At 41.6% G+C, this 20,194-nt stretch overlaps 1 protein-coding gene across 1 annotated transcript in view; it reads right to left on the bottom strand.

Moving 5' to 3' along the window:
* Positions 1 to 20,194, bottom strand: part of LOC122797153 (zinc finger protein 883-like) — a 140,251-nt gene that overhangs the window by 90,367 nt on the left and 29,690 nt on the right. Inside the window, exon 2 of the mRNA XM_044065961.1 lies at positions 17,665 to 17,791. Coding sequence (XP_043921896.1) covers positions 17,665 to 17,791 — 127 coding nt within the window. The remainder of the gene's footprint in view (positions 1 to 17,664; positions 17,792 to 20,194) is intronic.

The raw sequence follows: 20,194 nt of genomic DNA, 5'->3' as shown, positions 1-20,194 counted from the left end.
ACGCGCACACACATGCATACATGCGCGCACACACACGCGCACACACACACGCAAACACACACGCACACACACACAGACACCTGCACACACACACACACACACACACACACACACACACACACACACACACACACACACACACACACACACACACAAACACACACACAAACTGTCTTCTAAGTGAGAAACTTTGTTGGGGGGGGGAGACAATGGTTCGAAATGGGCTTGAGTTTTATCTTACAGAAACTGACCCAAGTGGCAAAGAGAAGATCCTGTTCTGATTTTAGGTATAATTCCAACAAAATGCAGAACTAAAATTAAGGAGCCTGAGTGTGACTTAGTGAGACAGAAGAAAAAGTAACTTGACAGGGATAATCAAGATTATGCTCATAACCAGACATTTCTACGGCTACAATGATTTACCAATAAGCACCAGGAGAGAAGGTTAGGTGGACAAAATCCTGGTTCGGTTCCATCAACTTTGTCATCTACATCTTCTGCTGCATGGAGTTGTGTGAACAATGCTCCTGTAGCAGCTATTTATTTATTTTGCATTTGTTAACCGGGTTGGTCCGACTGGGCTGCAGAGCCCTTTTCAGCTGAGTCCCCAGGAGAAAAGCTCCATAGATAGACAAATACAAAACAACATCATACATATTAATATACAGATGTTTACAAACAGGCAAAAAAAATACAACTTAAAAATGACCATGTTACAATAACAGCAGTAATACTGAGATTTCAAACAGCCTTGGTACCTATTAACTATTACAAAGTTAGATTCCATCTAAAAATACCATCAGAGAGAAATTTGTGGTTGGTAGAATATCTTAGGGACTTAAAAAGAGGAGTTGTGGTAAAGTGAGAGAGATAAGAAGGGGAAGAGGGGAGACGGTAGTTTAGGTGGGAGCAGGACAAGGACAGGTCCAGGATTTAGTAAGTAGGTCCTTTAGTAGTTTTTTTTGAAGTTGAGGAAGTTGCTGTTAGTTTTTATAGAAAGGGGAAGTTCGTTCCAGGCAGTGGCAATGGAGTGGCTTTATAAAAGCTTACCAATATTTTTATTAGGTTTGCAGATGTCTAGGAGGTGTAGGTCATTGCTACGGAGGTTACGCTGAGGAGAGTAGGAAGTGATTAGGTCCATTAGGGCTGGGCAGCGAAAGGGTTGATTTAAGAGAGAGTATGTGAGGTGGAGTTGGGGAAGAAGGAGTTGATTATGGAGTTCAAGCCATTCTAGGTTTTTAAAAGCTGTGCAGTGATGGGAGTGATATTTTTTGTATCTGTATCTGTGCAGGAGACAAAGTTTATGGTGGGTCTTTTTGATTGATGGCTTGCTGAATATGTATGTCAAACATTAGTTGGTCATCTATGATTACACCGAGGAGTTTAGTATATGGTACTACAGAGATAAGTATAGTATTAAGAGAAGAAACTGTGAAGGTATTTTTGTTGATGTAGTGTTTTGTGTTTTTGGGATTGAGCAGTTGATTATTGGTCAGCCATTTTTCGACTGAAAGGAGGAAATCTTGAGTAAGAGCAAGGAGGTGGGGAAAGTTATCAGAGCACCAGACAATAGTGGAGTCATTGGCATATTGTACTAGTCAGGAGTTTGGGCAGGAAGTATGTAGGTTATCTGTAAAGATATTAGAAAGGAAAGGTCCAAGGTTAGACCCTTGGAGGACACCTGTTTGGATTGTAAGGAAGGGGAGAAGGAGGAAAGCCATTTGATGGACTTGAATCTGTTGGGAAAGTAACTGGAGAATGACAGTATAGTAGAAGAGGAGAGGTTAAGAGAAGAAAGTTTTGAGAGAAATAGGGTATGGGAAACAAAGTCGAAGGCTTTAGATAGATCAAGGAAGAGGCAAGAGACTAGTTTGTTACTGTCCTTTGCTTTGGCAATAGTCTGTATAAATAAAATGAGGAGTGTAGAGGTGCTGTGCTGAGGACATAAACCATGTTGGGTGGCAGTTAACAGGTTGTCTTGTATGATGTGTTTAAGGAGCTGGTTATGAATACATTTTTCTAGAATTTTGGATAAGGGGGATAGTGTGGCAAAAGGTCTGTAGTTGGTTGGTTCAGCTGAATTGCCATCTTTGTGGAGGGGTATGACATAGGATTTTTTCCAGATGTCAGGGACTGTGTTCTCTTGAATTGAACTGTTTACTAATATGGAGACTGGATGTGCAATAGAGTTAGCTGCAAGTGTAAGGAATAGAGGAGGTAAGCTGACAGCAGAGGGGGAGCAAGTTTTCAGTTTGGTAAGAAGAGATTTGATGTATGCATTAGGGATGGTTTTAAGACAGAACTGGGTGGAATTGGTAGACGGGAAGGGATCAGAAGGGGGGTGATGTCAGGTTTAGTTAAGTTCTTTATAGAGTTGATGAAGAAGGAGTTAAGAAGGAGGCAGTGTCAGTTGGTGAGCTGTTAGTACAGTGGCTGGGGGAAGAAGGGTTGCCTGGGTGAAGGAGTTTGTTGATACAATTCCAAAACTTTTTAGGGCTGGAGTTGGGGTTGTCTAGTGGTTCATGACAGCATTGCTTTTGTCCAGAGCAATTTGCTTCTTGATTAGATTCCTAAGTTCTATATAGATTTGGAGATGGCAGTGGGAGTTTGATTTTTTCCCGGTTTTCCAGGCACTGTTACACTTAAGCATTACTTTATGGTTTGATTGGGTTAACCATGGAGCACAGTTTGTTTTTGTTCTTATTTGTCTAGTGGGGGCTAAGGAGTTTAGAATATTTAGGAAAATGTCATTAAATCTGAAGACAACCTCGTTGAGAGGGAGGGCATAGAGAAAGGACCAGCTAACAGAGGAGAGAAGATTACTGAAGGTTTCTCAGCAGAAATTAGTGAGGTTACAGCTGTCTTTGTATTGGGGAGGTTTTTCAGATGAGGTGTGTCATATCATGTGGGTAGGGAGATGGTCACTGAGAGTGTCAGGTAATGTGGTAGCATTGTGATACAGATTTGAGTTAGAGGTGAGGATCCAGTCAAGGGTATTAGTCTTATCTGTGTGTTTATTCATGCAGGTGGGAGAGGTGATGAGTTGTGAGAATCAAAAGAGACTGAAGCTAGTATTGGAAGAGTAGTAGGAATTAAGGGAGTTGCAGTCAATATTGACATCACCTAGGATGATAGTCTTGAAAAAGATGTTTACAGATGCCCAGGAGAGAAAATGTTCAAGGCTAGAAATGTTGTTGCCAGTTAAGATATAAATTGCTACTATGGCAAGGTTTTTGTGATTGTTTGTAATTGGCAAAACTAATTTCAACTGGATGGAAACTGGGAGGAGGTGAAGGTAGGGGATAGAGAGAAAGTTTGTCAGAGTATACAATAGCAACATCACTGCCTCGTTTCCTGTGCCGATCAAGGTGGAGGATGCTGTAACCAGGGGAAGGATTTCAGAGTCAGTAATATGGGGTTGTAACCAGGTTTCTGAGAGGGTGAGAATGCCAGGGCTGTACAGTGGGAGAGAGAGAGAGAGGGAGAAGGGCATGGAAAGAAGTAACTTTGTTGGCAATGCTTTGAATATTGAGAGAGAGTATCTTTAACAATTTGAGGAGTGAGGTTGAGGAGTTTGGATAGGGGGCATGGGGCGAGGAGGGAGAGTGGTCAGGTATTGTAGTGGAGGTGGGAGGAGGTGAAGGTAGGGAATAGACAGAAAGTTTGTCAGAGTATACAATAACAACATCACTGCCTCATTTCCTGTGCTGATCGAGGTGGAGGATGTTTTAACCAGGGGGAGGATTTCAGAGTCAGTAATATGGGGCTGTAACCAGGTTTCTGGGAGGGTGAAAATTTCAGGGCTGTAGAGAGACAGAGAGAGAGAGAGAAAGAAGGGCATGGGAAGAAGTAACTTTGTTAGCAATGCTTTGAATATTGAGGGAGAGTATCTTTAAGGATTTGGGGAGTGAGGTTGAGGAATTTGGATAGGGGGTATGAGGGGAGGAGGGAGAGTGGTCAGGTATTGCAGTGGAGGTGTTAGAGGAAAGAATATGGGTACTTATTGTTGGGTTGGAGGGTGGGCCAGGAATGGGGTGAATGTCGCCACCCAGGAGGAGCCTTGGAAAGGAGGGTTTGTATGCTATGGTAACAGGGCTGTAAAAGAGAAGTTTGGGTCTAGGATTTGGGGGGAGAGGGAGGAAGAAGTATTTTAAATTTATGTAATACAGTTTGAGAGTGAGTAAACAGTGAGGGAGCTATAGCGATGTTTATAAAAGTAAGTTGATTGTAATGAATGAGTGTAATAGTAGAAGAGTGGGAGTGATAGGAGGTGTAGTAGGAAAGAATGGTTAGAAGGAGGAAGTTAAGTAGTGAATGTTAATTGAAAGGCTAGTGGGTAGGTAAGAGTTAGAGTGAAAGGGTGGAGGAAGTAGTTTTTGTGTGACTGGATAGCTAGGATTGGCTGGGAGGAGGGGGTTGAGTGGTAGTGGGGGTTAATCAAAGTGAGTGTATAAATTTGATAAAAGTGGGGGGGTGGGAATGGGGGAAGGGTAGGGGAGCAGAGTGAGCCCAAGGGTGAATGGAGCGGGCAGACACTGACCAGAAAACCCTGAAGAAGAGGAAAAAACAAAAATTAGTAAAGTATTTATCTGTAAGTAAGGTATTCTTGTTGTGTTCCTGGGGTGTTAAAGTAGTCTAAAATAGAGGTTTTGGTTACACTGTCACAATACACTAAGACCTTTGCTATTATGAGGAAATATGCTATTAGACTTTGCTATTTAAATCTATGTGGGAAGGGGGATTAAAAGCCAAATATTTGTCATCCCTAGTGAGGTGTACAGTTTATAAGCACTCAAGTATAATTTATTTAGAAACTGTTGACATACACTTCTTTCTTTTAGTAGAAGCCTGAATTTATCTATCCTGGTCTGAAGAGAGATGCTAGCAGTGGTAATGTGTGCTCTGCTGGGTCAGGGGCAGTTCAAGATTTGCAGGGACTTTACAAACTTATTTTTCTTAGCATTTGCTTGCCAATTTGAATACTGTAAACTGTGATAATAATTCTCCGATTAGTAATAACAAGAGGACATGTTGGAATAGTAATGTTCTTTCTACGATGTGCAGCACAGAAATAACATTCATCAGTTTGATTGCAAGAGGAGTTACTTCTTTTGCCCTGGGCTATGCCTGTTTGTTTATGATTTGAACAAAAAAATTAGGAGGCAATTTTTTTTTTTTTTGAGAAGACACCCCCAGAACAAGAAAATTAGGAGACAAAACAGTTTCTTTTGTCTAGGATGCTGACACTGTTACTGAATTGCATCAAGTTTCCAAACTTCGACTATATGACTTACAAAGTACTGCTTCTAATGGAGACTTGGTTGTTAATATCTCCAATTCCCCCTTTCTAATAGTGAACTTATTGTTTTGAATCTGGAACTAAAGTTCGTACCTACCGTGTTTCCACAGAGATACAACAGCAAAAGTGATTATTTTAAACTATGCAGGAGACTTAATTTATTGTATTATTTTTCCCATATTAAAAAAACTGTTGATAGATGCATTACTTTTGAATCAGCTGTTGACTCTAGTTGTGATTCTATGGAATAATTTTAGTCTTGTCTTGATAAGGTTTAAAAATAATGCTTATTTATTGTTTACACTAGTGCCATTTCTGGTATCAGTAATTTTATTCCTCCCTTTGTTATTGATTTTATTAAAGCCTTCCCTGTGTGCCATAATATATCAAATATAATATGAATAAAGAGCAGTGGCAAGCACTTATTAATCATAGTAAAAATCCACCACTGTTCCCACCAGCCATACCACACAGCATTCCTGACAAATATCCTCTACCATTTATATCCAAAGAACAGGGCATTCAAGCACTCTCCAAGGCCAAATATATGGCCTCTATGGACCAGACAACATCCCAGGCTGCATACTATACAATCTAAAACAAGACCTAACAGAACCACTTACCTGTCTCTTTAACCACAGCCTGAGCACTGGTTTTATGCCGGAGTAGTGGAAAACAGCAACAGTAATCCCCTTGCACAAAGGGGGTTCATCAACCGGCACTGGGAACTATAGCTCCATTAACCTGACCAGTCTTATCTCCCAAGGCCTTGGAAAGAATCATCATGGGCCTTATTGACCAGGACATATGCAACCTTCAATCACTTGACCCACCCCCGTTTGGTTTCGTCAAGGGTAGATCTTAATTATTAAATCTGATTAACTTCTTTGAGAAAGTCACCAAATCCATGGATAAGGGTAATGCAGTACACACCACCTATCTTGATTTAGCCAAGGTGTTTGACACAGTTCCCCACATAGGGATAAATGAAAAACTTTCCTAGCTGGGTATCAACCCATTCATCACTAGATGGGTAGCAAATTGGCTCACAGATATAATGCACACTGTTAAAGTTGGAGAATATACCTCTACCAGTGGACCAATTACCAGTGGTGTACCACAAGGATCTGTACTGGGCCCTCTACTGGTTGGATTTTTTTTTTAAGTCCAGTCAAAAGCTGATGGCTTGTGGCTTATTACGTTTGCATATGACTGTAATCTGGGTGTTATCATGAGTCCCCCAATGACATCAACAAATTAAGGAAAGGACTGGCGCAGACAAATGATTGTTGCCAGGGCCATGGACTGAAACTAAATGCAAAAAAATGCCACATTATCTCCTTTGGCAGAGAAGAAACCCTTGGTAGTTATGGTATAGACAGTACCCCTCTCAGCTCAAACAGTTGTGCAAGACATGGAAACGCATAGCAATCTAAACTTCAATCATCATGTGTCCACAGTAGAAAGGAAAGCCTTCCACACTACCCATCTCATAAATAAGGGCATCACATCCAAGACCAGGGTGGTCATTACTCCACTGTACTCACCCCTTATCAGACCACTGATTGAGTACAATGCTCCTTTCTGTATGTACCTCACCAGACACCTGCAGCAGCTGGAGAGACCGCAGAGGTTTCTAACCAAGATAATTTGGGGCCTCCAAGACATGACCTACATGGAAAGACTGAAATCCCTAACACTGCTAAGAGGTGACCTATACCTGGCCTACAGAGCAGTCTCTGACCCTGCCCTAATGGAAATGCTGCACATCCACAAATCAAATGGGACAACAGTCACTTACTCCAGGGATCTCAAACTGGCCTGTGACATTAACAGAATGTGCGCAAGAGACAGATATGTCTCCCAGAGATGACTGCCACTCCTCTGGAATAAGCTCCCACTTCATGTGAAGCACAGCTCCTCAATGACCCTATTTAAGTGTAACCTTAACAATTGGATGGGAAACCACAAATTCACCCTGGGGTGGGGGTGACACTTATAGCCCTCATGGACAGGGGCACTTGGTGATGGTCATAGTATTGTTCAGCAAACAATGACCATCTAACTATGGTCAACTAGGGATCTGGGGGGGGGGGGTATTTACATGACTAGGCTTGTAAAAGCCCTACTGCCATTAGCCTAATAACCTCTGTGAAATTAGAAACAGACAGAGGAAAGAAGATCGCTGTTATGAATGCTCATTAATACTATGAAATGTGTTTTGTTCATTTAAATGATTCATCAGTTTATGAATGTACATCTTTTAATAACTATAAGAATATATAGGTTGGAAACTTTTTCACATTTACTGTACAAGGGTCAAAGACTTAGATATTTCACCCAGTTAGATATTGATAAAAAGTTACGTAATACACATTCTAAGTTATCCATTTTTTATTGTTTGCCTAAAAGTCATAAGGACACACCCTGGCAGGCACACAGTCTGTAGTACAGGCACTATATTTTATAGCCTGGTTAATGTAATTACTGATAATCATTATAAAGCTGTTGAAATATTAACTTCCTTTACTTCACATGCTGCTCATTTGCTGCAGAAGAAGTTATCTGGTCTAAGTTGGGAAAAGGACATGCATTGGTTAGCTGTGGCTGTAGTCAGGCTATATAGTAATAAAGAAGTACAAGGCTGGAAATGAAGCTACCATTTATCATTTGGATGATATGCCAAAGGTTTTATACTTAGTTGAATTTTGTCTTTAAATATATTTTTTAAGTCTGATGGGAAAATTCACAGGCAATTGAAAGGCACTGCTATTTACTGTATTTATTGTGCCTTTTTTTCTCAGCAAGTGTTGTTTTACTTTTGGTTCACTGACAATTTTATATTTGTAAGTGTGATTCTAGAGATATTTCTGAATTCATTTTTCAACTTAAAAGTAACCAATTTGGTTTGGATCCATCCAACTGTCATTAAACATCTGGATGTTACTTTAACAGAAAGAACTGATGAATTAATAATTACTACCATTTACAGAAAGTCCAACAGCTATTTGTTTGGTTCAACTTTTCATCCAGAGCATATTATTTCTTCGTGATTGGAGGTTACATTCTGACAGGATAGACTTTTTAATTGAATGTTATCAGTTGATTCATATGTTTGCAGATAGGGGTTATAATAGAGAAGATGTTTCTTCACCCTACTGGCAAGTGGTTAATACCCTAAGGGAGAAGTTTTTGAGAAATTATGTAAAAAACTTTACATTGTAGTAATCATTCTAATAAGAATAGTGTTGAGTTAGTTAAAAGGTAAATTGTTGTGATTTGCAGTACAATTTATTATCCAGTGAAATAATGTCTGCTATAAAAAGAAATTGGAATATTTTAATGATTAAGCCACTGCTAAAAACTGTTTTGTGTAAAATGCCCCTTATATTATTTGATAAAGGTAAGACTACAGCACATTATCTTAAGCTACTCACTTGATTCAACTTATTCAATAAATTTATGACAATCTGGACCAAAGGAGTACATTCTCCTGTGGTGACTGTGGTATTTGTCCTTTGATTTGTAAGGGATTTGATAAAAGTAATCATTTATGTTTTGATGTTAAAGGAAAATTTAGTTGTAATAGTATTTCAGTAATTTATCCTGTTTAATGCCCCTGACAGTGACTTATACAGGGGAAACTAAAACAGTGCTGTCTACTAGAATTAAAGAACATGTGATAAATACACTTAATGTTAATGAAAGTCCTTTGGCACTTCATTATAATGAATGTCTTAAAGATAATATGTTTAATTTATAAGTCACTGTTTTAAAGCAGATTCCTCTCCAGAACTTTCATACAATGTGACAGAAGTTTAATACCTCTAGAATGCACACAGTTGTAAATGTCCCCTTTGAACTTGTTTACTGACAATACAATAATTATTCTCCACTCATATAGGATATACCTTTTTCTTTCATGCCGTGATGAGTGCCCTCAAGAGCTATTTCTGCTCTAACTCACCCAGTATCTTGATCATATCTGCCATGACCTCATCTGAGCCTGCTGCTTTCCCTAACTTCATTTTCCTTAGTGCTGTTCTTACTCCTTCTACGGTGGGCTCTTCTTCCTCTTTCATCATGGGCTGTGTCTCAGGCAGTACATTTAGAAGCTGCTGGAAGTACTCCTTCCATCTGTCTTTGATGTCTTGTCGACTGGTGAGCAGGTTGTTGCTGGCATCCCTTGTGAAGGGTACCTGGCTATCTTCTTTATCTTTCTGTCTTTGCCTTGCAACCTGATGGAGTTTCTTTGTGCCACCTAATGAGCCACTTTCCAGAAGCAGGTCGAGTGCCTCTGATACCTTGTTCTTTGCTACAGGCACACCTCTCTTAGCTTCTTTGTTATCCAAACATTATTTCTTCCTAGCTTGGTCTGTCTTTGCTATCTCCCATTGTTTTCATGCACTCCTTCTTTCTCTTTATTACATCCTGGTATTTTGCATTCCACCACCAGCTTTCTTCATGCACCTTCTCTCTATACCTGTTCTGTGGTCCTCCCACATGCTGTCATTCTTGTTTGACTGGACTTCTTTCCTTTTCTTCCTGAGGTGTTAAAGCCCTGAGTATTTCCTTTAACTCCAATGCTTTCACTCAATTAACTCATCAGGAATGGTGCTAGAAAAGTATCATCCAATTCATCTAAACCTGGAGGGATATAACAATGAATTATGGGAAACTGGGACTGGGCTATAAGTTCACAGTATCTTTTCTGGGCATCAATTACATTTTTGGCTATCATTATAATTAAGATAACACTAAATGAGCTAACATTTAGGGGAGAAGAGGAGGATAGATTGCCCTTATGTCCAGTGAAATAACCTAGAGGGGAAGGGTGTATGTCAAATAATTTTCATCAGAATAAGAAGACTTCCCTTCCTCTGAACATGAGGGTTCCTTTTTACTCTTCTGAGGTGGGATGTCTGACACTGAAGGTTGGTCTGGTCTGCACTGCAGACTTTGCATAAAGACAATGAAATCTTGAGCCAGATGACCACTACTGGGAAGGACGGGACCATGAAAACTCACCTGCTGCATACAACACTGCCTGTGACAATGAGGCTGAAGAAGTGGACATCTGGATCCTCAATTTAGAAGAAGAACTGCCTTAAAGGCCTGGGTACCCTGTTGAGCATCCTGGACTTCTACCTTCTGACTGCTATCCTCATGCCCTCACACAAGGACCAAGGAACTACCATCCCTTCCTTTGGGACTGTAACCCAGGCAAGGATTCAGGACCTTTGTTGAGGCATCTTGACTGACTGCAAGTAAGCGGATTTCAGCTCAAAAGGATGTGCCAGGTTCCAAAGGCATGGTGGCCTCTGGAAGTACATCATCAGAGGTCTCATGCAGAATATATGTTGAACTTGGGGGTTGAAAAAGCACCTCTTCAGGTCTGATATCCTGGGTCCCCTTACACTCACAAGATTAGAATGCACATCCCTTATCTATCATTGTTCCATCTCTAAGGGGCACTTCTTCATGAATTTCTTTTATTGGGCAAGATGTCTGAGCTTTCAAGGACACTTACAGCAGCCTGGTGTAACAAAGCCTCAAGCTTTTTGTTATTCAAGTAGTTCTGGAGAGTAAGATACCTTTGCCTCTCAGTACTCTTGCACAAATAAGTGCAAATACCACAGGAGGTGATGTGATCAGGCCTGGGAGAGAAAATGTACCTAGCATGAAAACATTTATGTGGAGTTTCTGTATTGCAAGCACATTGTTATCTTTTCATTAGATGGATATACCCTGAGAACTTTGGCAAGTCTCACTTCAATTCAAAACAAACACTGCATAACTGAACTACAGAAAAGGTTTCTCAAATGACAGATAGGTTCATAGGTTCATACTAGGCTATCTGCCCTAGGGCATTTATAAGCCTAGCCAGAGTGTGTTTGGCTTTCGCCACCCATTTTAAATTTATTTTATTTTATTTATTTATTTTACATTTGTCGACCGGGCTAGTCTAGCTGGATACATGTCCATTTTCAGTAGAGGCCCGGGGAGAAAAGCTCCAAAGAACAGAGGTAGATAAACAAAAACATCAGGAGATCAAGTAATTAATATTACATTCATAGTCAAATAAAATGAGCAACAGGGTTATACAAATTATTTAAAGAGGAAAACAGACTTAGATAGATGGACTAACATGGCTACATTGTGGACCCTTATGGGTTTGGGTTGGGTAGAGGCTAGGTAGGCCTGGGATGTTTGCTATTAGTCTGGATTAGAGCAAGGGCATAGCCATTGGGACTTTAGGAGATCTTTGAGGTGTTTTTTGAATTGGTGGAGAGAGGTCATGTGTCTTAGGTTGTTTGGGAGTTCATTCCAGGATTTGCCAATAGAATTGGCATAGAGTGCTTCAACTCCCGAGTTGTTAGATTTAATGGTCTGTATTTGTAGGCTTTTAGATGACCTAAGGGACGTAAGGTTGGAGTAGGGGGTAAGTATTTTGTTCAGTGAGGGGGTTTTGTCTGGATAGTTGATTGTTTTAAATGCCTCAGTGAGTTGATTGAGTTTGAGAATGTTGGGCAGTTCTAACCATTCCAGTGTCCTTAGATTGTGGCAATGATGTGTGCGATAGGGCATTCCTGTTATAAATCTGGCTATGTGGTTATAGGTTGTAGATAGTTTGTTGAGCTCTCTTTTGTTAAGGAAGGAGAATATCGGGGAGGCATACAGGAGTGTGGAGAGGAGGTGGGTCCGGGCAATGGTTAGTTTAGTGTGCGGGGTTAGGAAGTTCTTAATTCTATACATGGACCTGAGTTTCTTGTTTACAGACTTGATGGTCAGGCTGACATGCGTATCAAATTTCAGCTTGTGGTCTATGGTCACACCTAGTAGTTTGGTGTGGGAGACAGGCTCGATTATGGTCCCATTATTGGAGGATACGTGGAAGGTGGGGTGGTTGGTGTTAGGAGACTCATTTCCTTGGGGGGGTAATAGGAGTGGGGAAAAATAGAAGTAATTTGGTTTTGGACAGGTTAAGTAAAGGTTTTAGTTCCAAGAACCATTTTTCAACTAAGGAAAAGCAGTTTTGGGTTGCGACTTGGAGTTTGGCGAGAGAAATGTCAGAGCAGATCAGGGTGGAGTCATCTGCATATTGAATACAGGTGGCTTTGGGAATGATAGAGTGTAGACCATTTATAAATATGGAGAAAAGAAGAGGACCAAGAATAGATCCTTGGGGAACACCGATATTAGTGGGGAGTAGGTCGGATAGACTATTTTCCCACTGAACCGCCTGTTTTCTACAAGAAAGGTAGTCATTAAACCAGTTTATGGTTGATTTGCTAAGATAAAAGGTTTCCAGTGTGTGGATCAACTGTTGGTGATTGACCATGTCGAAGGCTTTGGATAGGTCGAGGAAGAGCGCAGAGGATATTAATTTATTATTGCGATTGTGGTTAACTGAGTCAACAAAGGAGAGGAGAGCAGTAGTTGTGCTATGAAAGTCGTGCTGGGTGTGAGACAGGAGGTTGTTTCGAGTAAGATGGGTTATGAGTTGCTTGTGAATGCAGCGTTCCATGATTTTGGCTAGAGGAGATAGTATAGCTATGGGTCTGTAGTTTGATGTGTCAGTGGAGGACCCACCTTTATGTAGAGGGATGATGTAGGAGATTTTCCAGATTGAGGGAATAGAAGCTTCAGAAATGGACCGGTTGATCAAGATTGAAACAGGGTAGGCTATGGCATCAGATGCTATTTGTAGGTAATTGGCTGGAAGTAAGTCAGCCGCTAAGGTGGTTGGTTTGAGTTTTTTCAAGAGGGTTCGAATATAGGAGGTAGGTGTGGGTTGTAGGTTAAAGGAGGGTTGAGTTGGGTCTTTAGTTGAGGGTGTAGCCTAGTATTATGGTTTCTTGGGGATAGTTGGTAGCAAACCAACTGAGGATTTGTTCTAGGTTTTCAACATTTTTGCCTGGTGGTAGATAAGTTACTATGAGATTAATACTTTTTTGGTTGTTTAGGCGAATCTTTAGGGCAATTATTTCGAGGTTAGGAATTTTTGGAGGTTGGAGTGGATTCATTGTGATGTTCAGGGAGTTCTTGAACATGACAGCTATTCCCCCACCTTTTCTGGTTATTCGATCGATCCTAAGGATGTTATATCCAGGTGGGATGATTTCTTCATCCTTAGTGCTAGGTTTGAGCCATGTTTCCGATAGGCACATGATGTCAGGGGAGTGGGTTGCAAGCAAGGCATGCAAGTTGTGAACCTTATTATTGATACTTCTTAGGTTGAGGTGAAGGATAAGGAGGGAGCCCACTAGGCTTCTGGCTGCTTTCAGGGTGTTGGGGCCTAGGTCAAAATTAGGGCCTGGGTTGGGGTGGATATCGCCATCTTTTGTGATAGATTTTTTCAAGTAGTCAAATATTTTTTGGAGTTTAATTAGTAATTTTAGAGTGTCTTTTGTTGTGGGAACTTTGGCGTGGCAGAGGGTAGGATGAGTTCTTTTAGGAATCGGGTTATTAACAGGGTTATGGGAATGAAGGGAGGTGTGACCTTTGGAGAGGAGGACTCCTGCTAGGGTTAGAGTTTCATAACTTGTTAAAGATAAGAAATAATAAGGAGTAATAGTATGAAGGGAAGGGTAGTAAAAGAGTTTCTATCCATGGTGTGAGGAGAGGTTGGTGAGTGTAATACGCTAGGGGAAATTGCCTTGGTAAAAATGGGTGTATAAAAAGCTGGAAGGGAGAAAGATGGAGTGTAAATGGATAGAGGTTGGTAGGTGGGTGGAGTAGCCTAATCAGTATAGGCAGACAAGAAATGAGAGGGAGATGAGTCAGAGCACAGGACAGTTGTGATTGGTTGGTGGTAAGGGGGATGGGCTTAGTGACCTAATAAATTAATTTTGCTATGCCCTTTTTCGAGGTTAGTATACTGTGCCTCTGTCTAACAGTGACACTGAAGTGATACCCGGGGTAAACCTACGATCTCCCATCCACTCATCAAGATTCCTCTTGAAGAGAGTCAGTGAGGGACTCTGCCTAACCTGGACAGGGATTTTATTCCAGAGTGAAGGGAGCCTCTGGGTTATGAATCTGTCCCTCCAGCTTGTCCTATTTATTTCAGTGCTGAGGTTCAAGTCTCTTGAGCGCGTAGCTCAATGGGATTTGGATTTTCTGAGGTGCAGCATGTCCATTAATTCCAGGCTGGACATGGCTTTATACGTCAGGCACAGATCGCCTCTGAGCAAGTGGTATGCCACTGAGTAGAGCTGGAGTTTCTTTAACCGGGCAGCATATGGCATCTGTTTGTGCCCTTTGATCCTCTTGGTGAGGTACTTTTGGGGTCTTTCCAGTTGCTGCAGGTGTCTGGTAAGGTACATCCCAAAAGGGGCATTGTACTCAATTATGGGCCTGATGAGGGATGAGTAAAGAGGCACGATGACCTCCACTGATCTAGATGTGAATCACTTCATGATTAGGTGGGCTATATAAAATGTTTTTCTAACCACTTTGGCCACGTGGTTTTCAAATGAGAGATTGCTATCAACTTGGGTCCCCAGGTCCCTAATTACTTCTTCCGTACTTAATGGATTACCACCTATGTGGTAATTTGTAGGCACTTTGTTTTTGCCAAAGGGGATGCCTATACACTTTTTGGCGTTTAGCTTGAGGCCATGGCTCTGGCACCAGTTGTCTGTTTCTATGAGGCCCTTTTGTAGGATGCTTGTGTCCGCTGGAGAGTCGATTATGGCGCCTAGTTTGCAGTCATCTGCGAACTTGGTCAGCCACAGTCCTTCCACATTGGCCTGTACCTCCGAGAAATATATACCGAATAAGAGAGGTCCCAGGACTGAGCCTTGTGGGATGCCACTTGTAACTGGTTTGGAATCTGACATGGCTCCAACAATTCTAACCATGTGGGTTCTGTCCTTGAGCCAGTTTGCAACCCATCTAGTGACATAGGGGTTTATATTTAAGCTGGTGAGCTTATCTATAATGCCCGAGTGGGGTATTGTATCGAAGGCTTTTGCGAGGTCCAGGTAGGCTGTGTGGACCACCTTCCCCTCGTCAATGGCCTTGGTGACTGTTTCAAAGAAATCGACCAGGTTTAAGAGGCAGGATCTGCCCTTAACAAAGTGAACTGGGTAGGATCCAGTGTCAGTAGGTCCCCAATATCTTTATTTATGAGGTCCATGATGATCCTTTCCATAGCTTTGCAGACCAAGCTAGTCAGGCTTATGGGGCAATAGTTTCCAGGATCCATTGAGGCACCACCTTTGTGGAGAGGGACCACTGTTGCTGTACGCCACTCTTCGGGTACATATCCTGTAGTAAGGCTGAGATTGAACAGTAGTTTTATGTTTGGGTTTAGCTCTTCTTGGAGTTCATGTAGGACACAGCCCGGGACACCGTCTGGTCTCATTGATGTTGTGTTTTTTGCTTTGGAGAGGGCGGCTCTTACCTGAGCATCTGAGATGTCAGTGCGGCAGCACTCTGCTGGGATAGATATTTGCCCTTTTGGTGGGGGAGGATAAGTTTGTACTGAACCTGTCAGCTAGGATGTTGGCAATGTCTGTGGGTTCGGTGTATTTTTTTGTCATTTTGGACTAATTCTGAGCATATCTGGGAATTCCCACCCAGGTTCCTAACATAACTAAAGAAAGCCTTGTGATTATCCTTAGTGTCCTGTGCAATTTTTCTCTCGAAGCTGGCCTTAGACGATTTTATGAGTGCCCGTAGTTTTTTGCTAATACTGATCAGAGATGCCTTCCCTTTTTGGGATTTTGCTCTATCATGTAGTAGCTTCCTCCTTCTATTGTATAGTTTGTTTATGGCTGGGGTCCACCAGACAGGGCCTGCCTTTGGAGGATTGGGTCTTGGTTTTATTTGGGATTGCATGATCCATGCATTCCTGAAGGTGTTCATAGAATGCGTTTATAAAGGATTCTGTGGTCTGGGCCATATTTTCCACAAGCCCGGGGGCTTTGAAGGATTCCACCTCGGTTTTGAGGAGTGTGAAATTTGCTTTAGAGAAGTTTTTCACTGTGGTTTTCTGGGCAGGGGGTGGGGTCGGGATGTGAATATCCAGTGAGATTAGTTTATGGTCTGATCTTACCAGTGAGGGATACACTTCTGGTCTGGAGCATAGAGCCCCCTTGTTGGTGATGATCAGGTCCAGTATGTTTTCCCCTCTTGTGGGAGTGGTAACAAGTTGTTCCATAGCATTTGAGTTTATAAATTCTAGGAACCTTTGGGCTAGGGTGTTGGAGCTAGAGTAATGCTCCCAGTCTATGTTTGGGTAGTTGAAGTTGCCCCAATATAATGGTGTTTTGAGAGACCTTCATATTTTCCAGTGTTCTCAGGAAGGCTGAGTGGGGTTCCTGGGATTGGGAGGGTGGTCTGTAGCAGGCTATAAACTGGAAGGCAGTTTTACCCACTGTTAGTTGCACATGGATAGTCTCTGATGCTTCATGCTGTGCCTCCAACCTGGAGGTGTGGGTATCTTTGACGAATATTGATACTCCCCCTCCTTTTGTGGTTCCGTCCACGTTTTGGGGCTGAAAAGCATGGTATGAGGTATAACCTGGTATTGCTGGGGTGCTCTCAGGAGATTTGGATGTGCATGCTGAAATACCAAACTGATGATACTCAGCAGAGAATGTGATGCAAAATATACTGCAGCAAAAAAAAAGTGGTGCTGGTGGACTTTACCTTTATACTGGGAACTTGCTAATATCCCAGGGAAGAGGACAATTACCTGGCCTGGAAGGGTGCAAAGCTCTAGAAGCTGGGTCTTCATTGGAAGAAATCCTACTGACCATATGAAGAACACATACTGATTTCATCATACAAGGCCAGAATGACGGCACATTTGGAGTAATGCGTGCAATACAGGAAGCCACACAAACATAAGGTAACAAAAATGTCTTAAGATGGTTCAGATAACAGCAACAAAATGATAAAGGAATAGGAAATCTGCAGAAAAGCCAAGATTCAGATTTATACTCACTAAAGAACAGAAGGGAAGGGGCTTATGGTGTAGCTGTACATGTTTTAATATGAAAAGTTAAAAGAATTTGGTGCAAAGGAAGTAGGAGAGGTTACAGTGGACACAGAAATGGAGGTATGTTTAGGGGTGATACAAGCAGTTTCCCTTTTATAGAATGTATTGAGGTTATTCATAATGGGTTGTCAGGAACAAACTAACTGCAGTTCATAGTTAAGCTTTAAAGAAGTTGTGAGGCACATGACTAGTTACCACCCCACTGGAGTAGACAGATATCTCTATTTACCCACAAAAATTATATTCATAAGAGTTAAAAAATACCATAACAAATTCTCTAAATTATACCACTGTTTTCTTTCCAAGATATAATTCTTTCCTCAGAAATCCATTTCTCAGAGTTTATACTTACCTACAGACACCATATTTTCATAATTCTGTACCATCACCTCTCTGTGAAGCTGCTTGTCTTGTTTGTTTAGCAACTTCAACTCCCGCTCGGAAAAAGCAACAGCAACATCTTCAAAGGATTCTGGTACCTAAAAAGACAACAGACAAGCTGAGAAATCTGACATTTGAGAAATCTGACATTTTTCAACATGAAAACAAGTTAACATCCGTCACCTAAAGTGAAAGGTTAAAGTGGTTACTCATACACAAATAATCATTTAAATATTTTTTTCATAGTGAGTGACAGAGTAAGGACAGTTTTGTGAGAACAGGATACACATGGCACATAAAAATAGTAAGGGGTAGGTTAGCTGCACATGTACACACTTAAAGACTGGGTATAAGTTTTTTTTCTCCCCTACCTTACAGTTCTAATGGCATTCCAGAATTGTGGTCATTCTGCCATTGGAATCAATTGTGCCTTACGTTTATAACCATGATGCTTTTATTTTCAGTGCTCTTAAATTGTGAGACTCCAGCCATAGTTCTTCTTGTCTTTGCGTCATCCTGCTTCTCGATTTGATGACACAAAGTCAGGTGGCTGCGGAGTGCCCATCCTTGTATAGTATGGCATGGAATGGACAAAGGAAGCTATTAATATTGTAATACTTGGCTATTTTTTTTCTGTTCAATTTTACTTGCTCGTCTGAGATTATGCTTTGATAGCAACTGGGCATATCTGCATCTGTGAAGCAGCTAACATTAAAAAGTAATCAAGTAAGTAAATTGTTTGCCTGTATACCTCTAAACTGTCCTGACCTTGTTTCAAATGGCTAAATGTCATTCATAATATGGTTAGCTTTTTAGTAAGTCACTTTGGATTACAGTCACTGAACCATGCCAGACAGTGCAGGTTTCTCTCTGCTGTCCCTAATAAGCAGTTTTATGCAAATATCAGTCATCCAAACTTCTGACCCAGACCTAGTATTTAATGTAATGTCTTCTAAAATAATGCATGGTAGGCTGAGAATGCTGGAGTACTGGACAGCATTTCAAATCATGAGTTTTAACAAAAAGCTTAGGAAAATTATGGATTTCATGTACACATTGTGGAAACAGAAGGTAAGCTTTATGGTGTAATATAAAGATAAAATAATTTTGTGGATTACCATTCACACATGCCCTCGGATTCAGCAAGCCCTGCACTGTGTGCAGGAACAGTGCAGGAGCTCCAGGAGGCAATATGTCCACTGTGCAATCCAGGAATAAGCTGCAGGGACGTGCACGAGCGCTCTTACACTATTCTTGCTCGGACGCAACTACTGTATGCAAATTACCCCATTTGCAAGTGAAAAACATGCAAATGAGGTGAATTTGCGATCTAGGAAGCTGGCAGCTGGCCATGCAGGACTAGTGTAATCTGCAGAAATGTACTTGGTTAGTAACCGGGTACATTTCTGCAAACTACAAAATGGAGCCATGACAGCTCCAAATAAAGGGTGTATATAACATGTAAAGCATGCCAATGGCCAAATATATGGTCATTAGCATGGAAAACAGTTTAAAAAAATGTTATTTTTTTTAGCCGATTTTGGTTGTTTAAGTGTAGGGCAGTGGCATGCAAATTGGATCGGGCTAAAAATATAAAAATGGCAGGCAGAAGACAACATGGCCAGTGAATAGTGGTTGCTAAGGGGGTAGGCTCAGTGTGGGACCTGTAACTATGAATTAACAGGCAATCCTATGCAAATGAGGGGAAAGATACTGAATCCCAGATTTCCCCTGCATGGTAGTCACCACCCAACAGTGTAAGAACAGGAATAGCTTGGTTCAAGCCTAAGAGTTAGCTGACATCATAGGGGTGTGTGTTAGGCATACTCTATGTGGATTGGAGCCCTGTGGCTCGGGTTTGCCCTTAGCTTAGCAGAGCTAAGCAAGGGGGTGTTTTTAGATTGCCTAAGCGGGTGTGCGTGCCTCACACTGGGTTTTAAAGGAAAAAAAAGTAAACCAGGAAATAGCAGCTCTGTGCACATTCGAGCACTGTGTTGGCATGGCGCACCCCCGGGCTTAAACAGGAAGGCGATGGGAAGGGACAACAGCAGAAGGAAGGTAATCAGGGAGAACTAGCCTAGCTGGCAGGTTGGCAGGTGAAATGTATCAGAACCAGCCAATTACACAGGCAGCAGACCAGCCCAGAACACTACTATAAACTATGCAAACATCTTTCCCTCTAATTTTTCTACATACTCTATACCACCAGTGTATACAAGCGGGGAAGTTTTAACACACGAAAACAACAAAATGATAGGGGCTGCAGCAGCTATCATACATCAACATGTGGAAGAGGCTGAGGGTGGTGAGGATGAGAATGCTGTCGATCAACCCTCAGTGAGGAGACAGAGAAGAGTGTACAGACCCAGGGTAACCTACCAGGGGCTACATGAGCTGGAGATAGTGGAGCGCTATAGGGTGGACAGAGACCTCCTACAGCAAATTGTTGAGCTGTGCCGGCCACGCCTGACACACAGAAATAACAGAGGGAAACCCATCCC

This window comes from Protopterus annectens, chromosome 3.part0 (assembly GCF_019279795.1).
Source record: "Protopterus annectens isolate FY-2018-M chromosome 3.part0, PAN1.0, whole genome shotgun sequence".
Taxonomy (NCBI): Eukaryota; Metazoa; Chordata; order Ceratodontiformes; family Protopteridae; genus Protopterus; species Protopterus annectens.
Note: the sequence above shows the minus strand (reverse complement) of the source record. Positions and strands in the feature narration are given on the sequence as shown.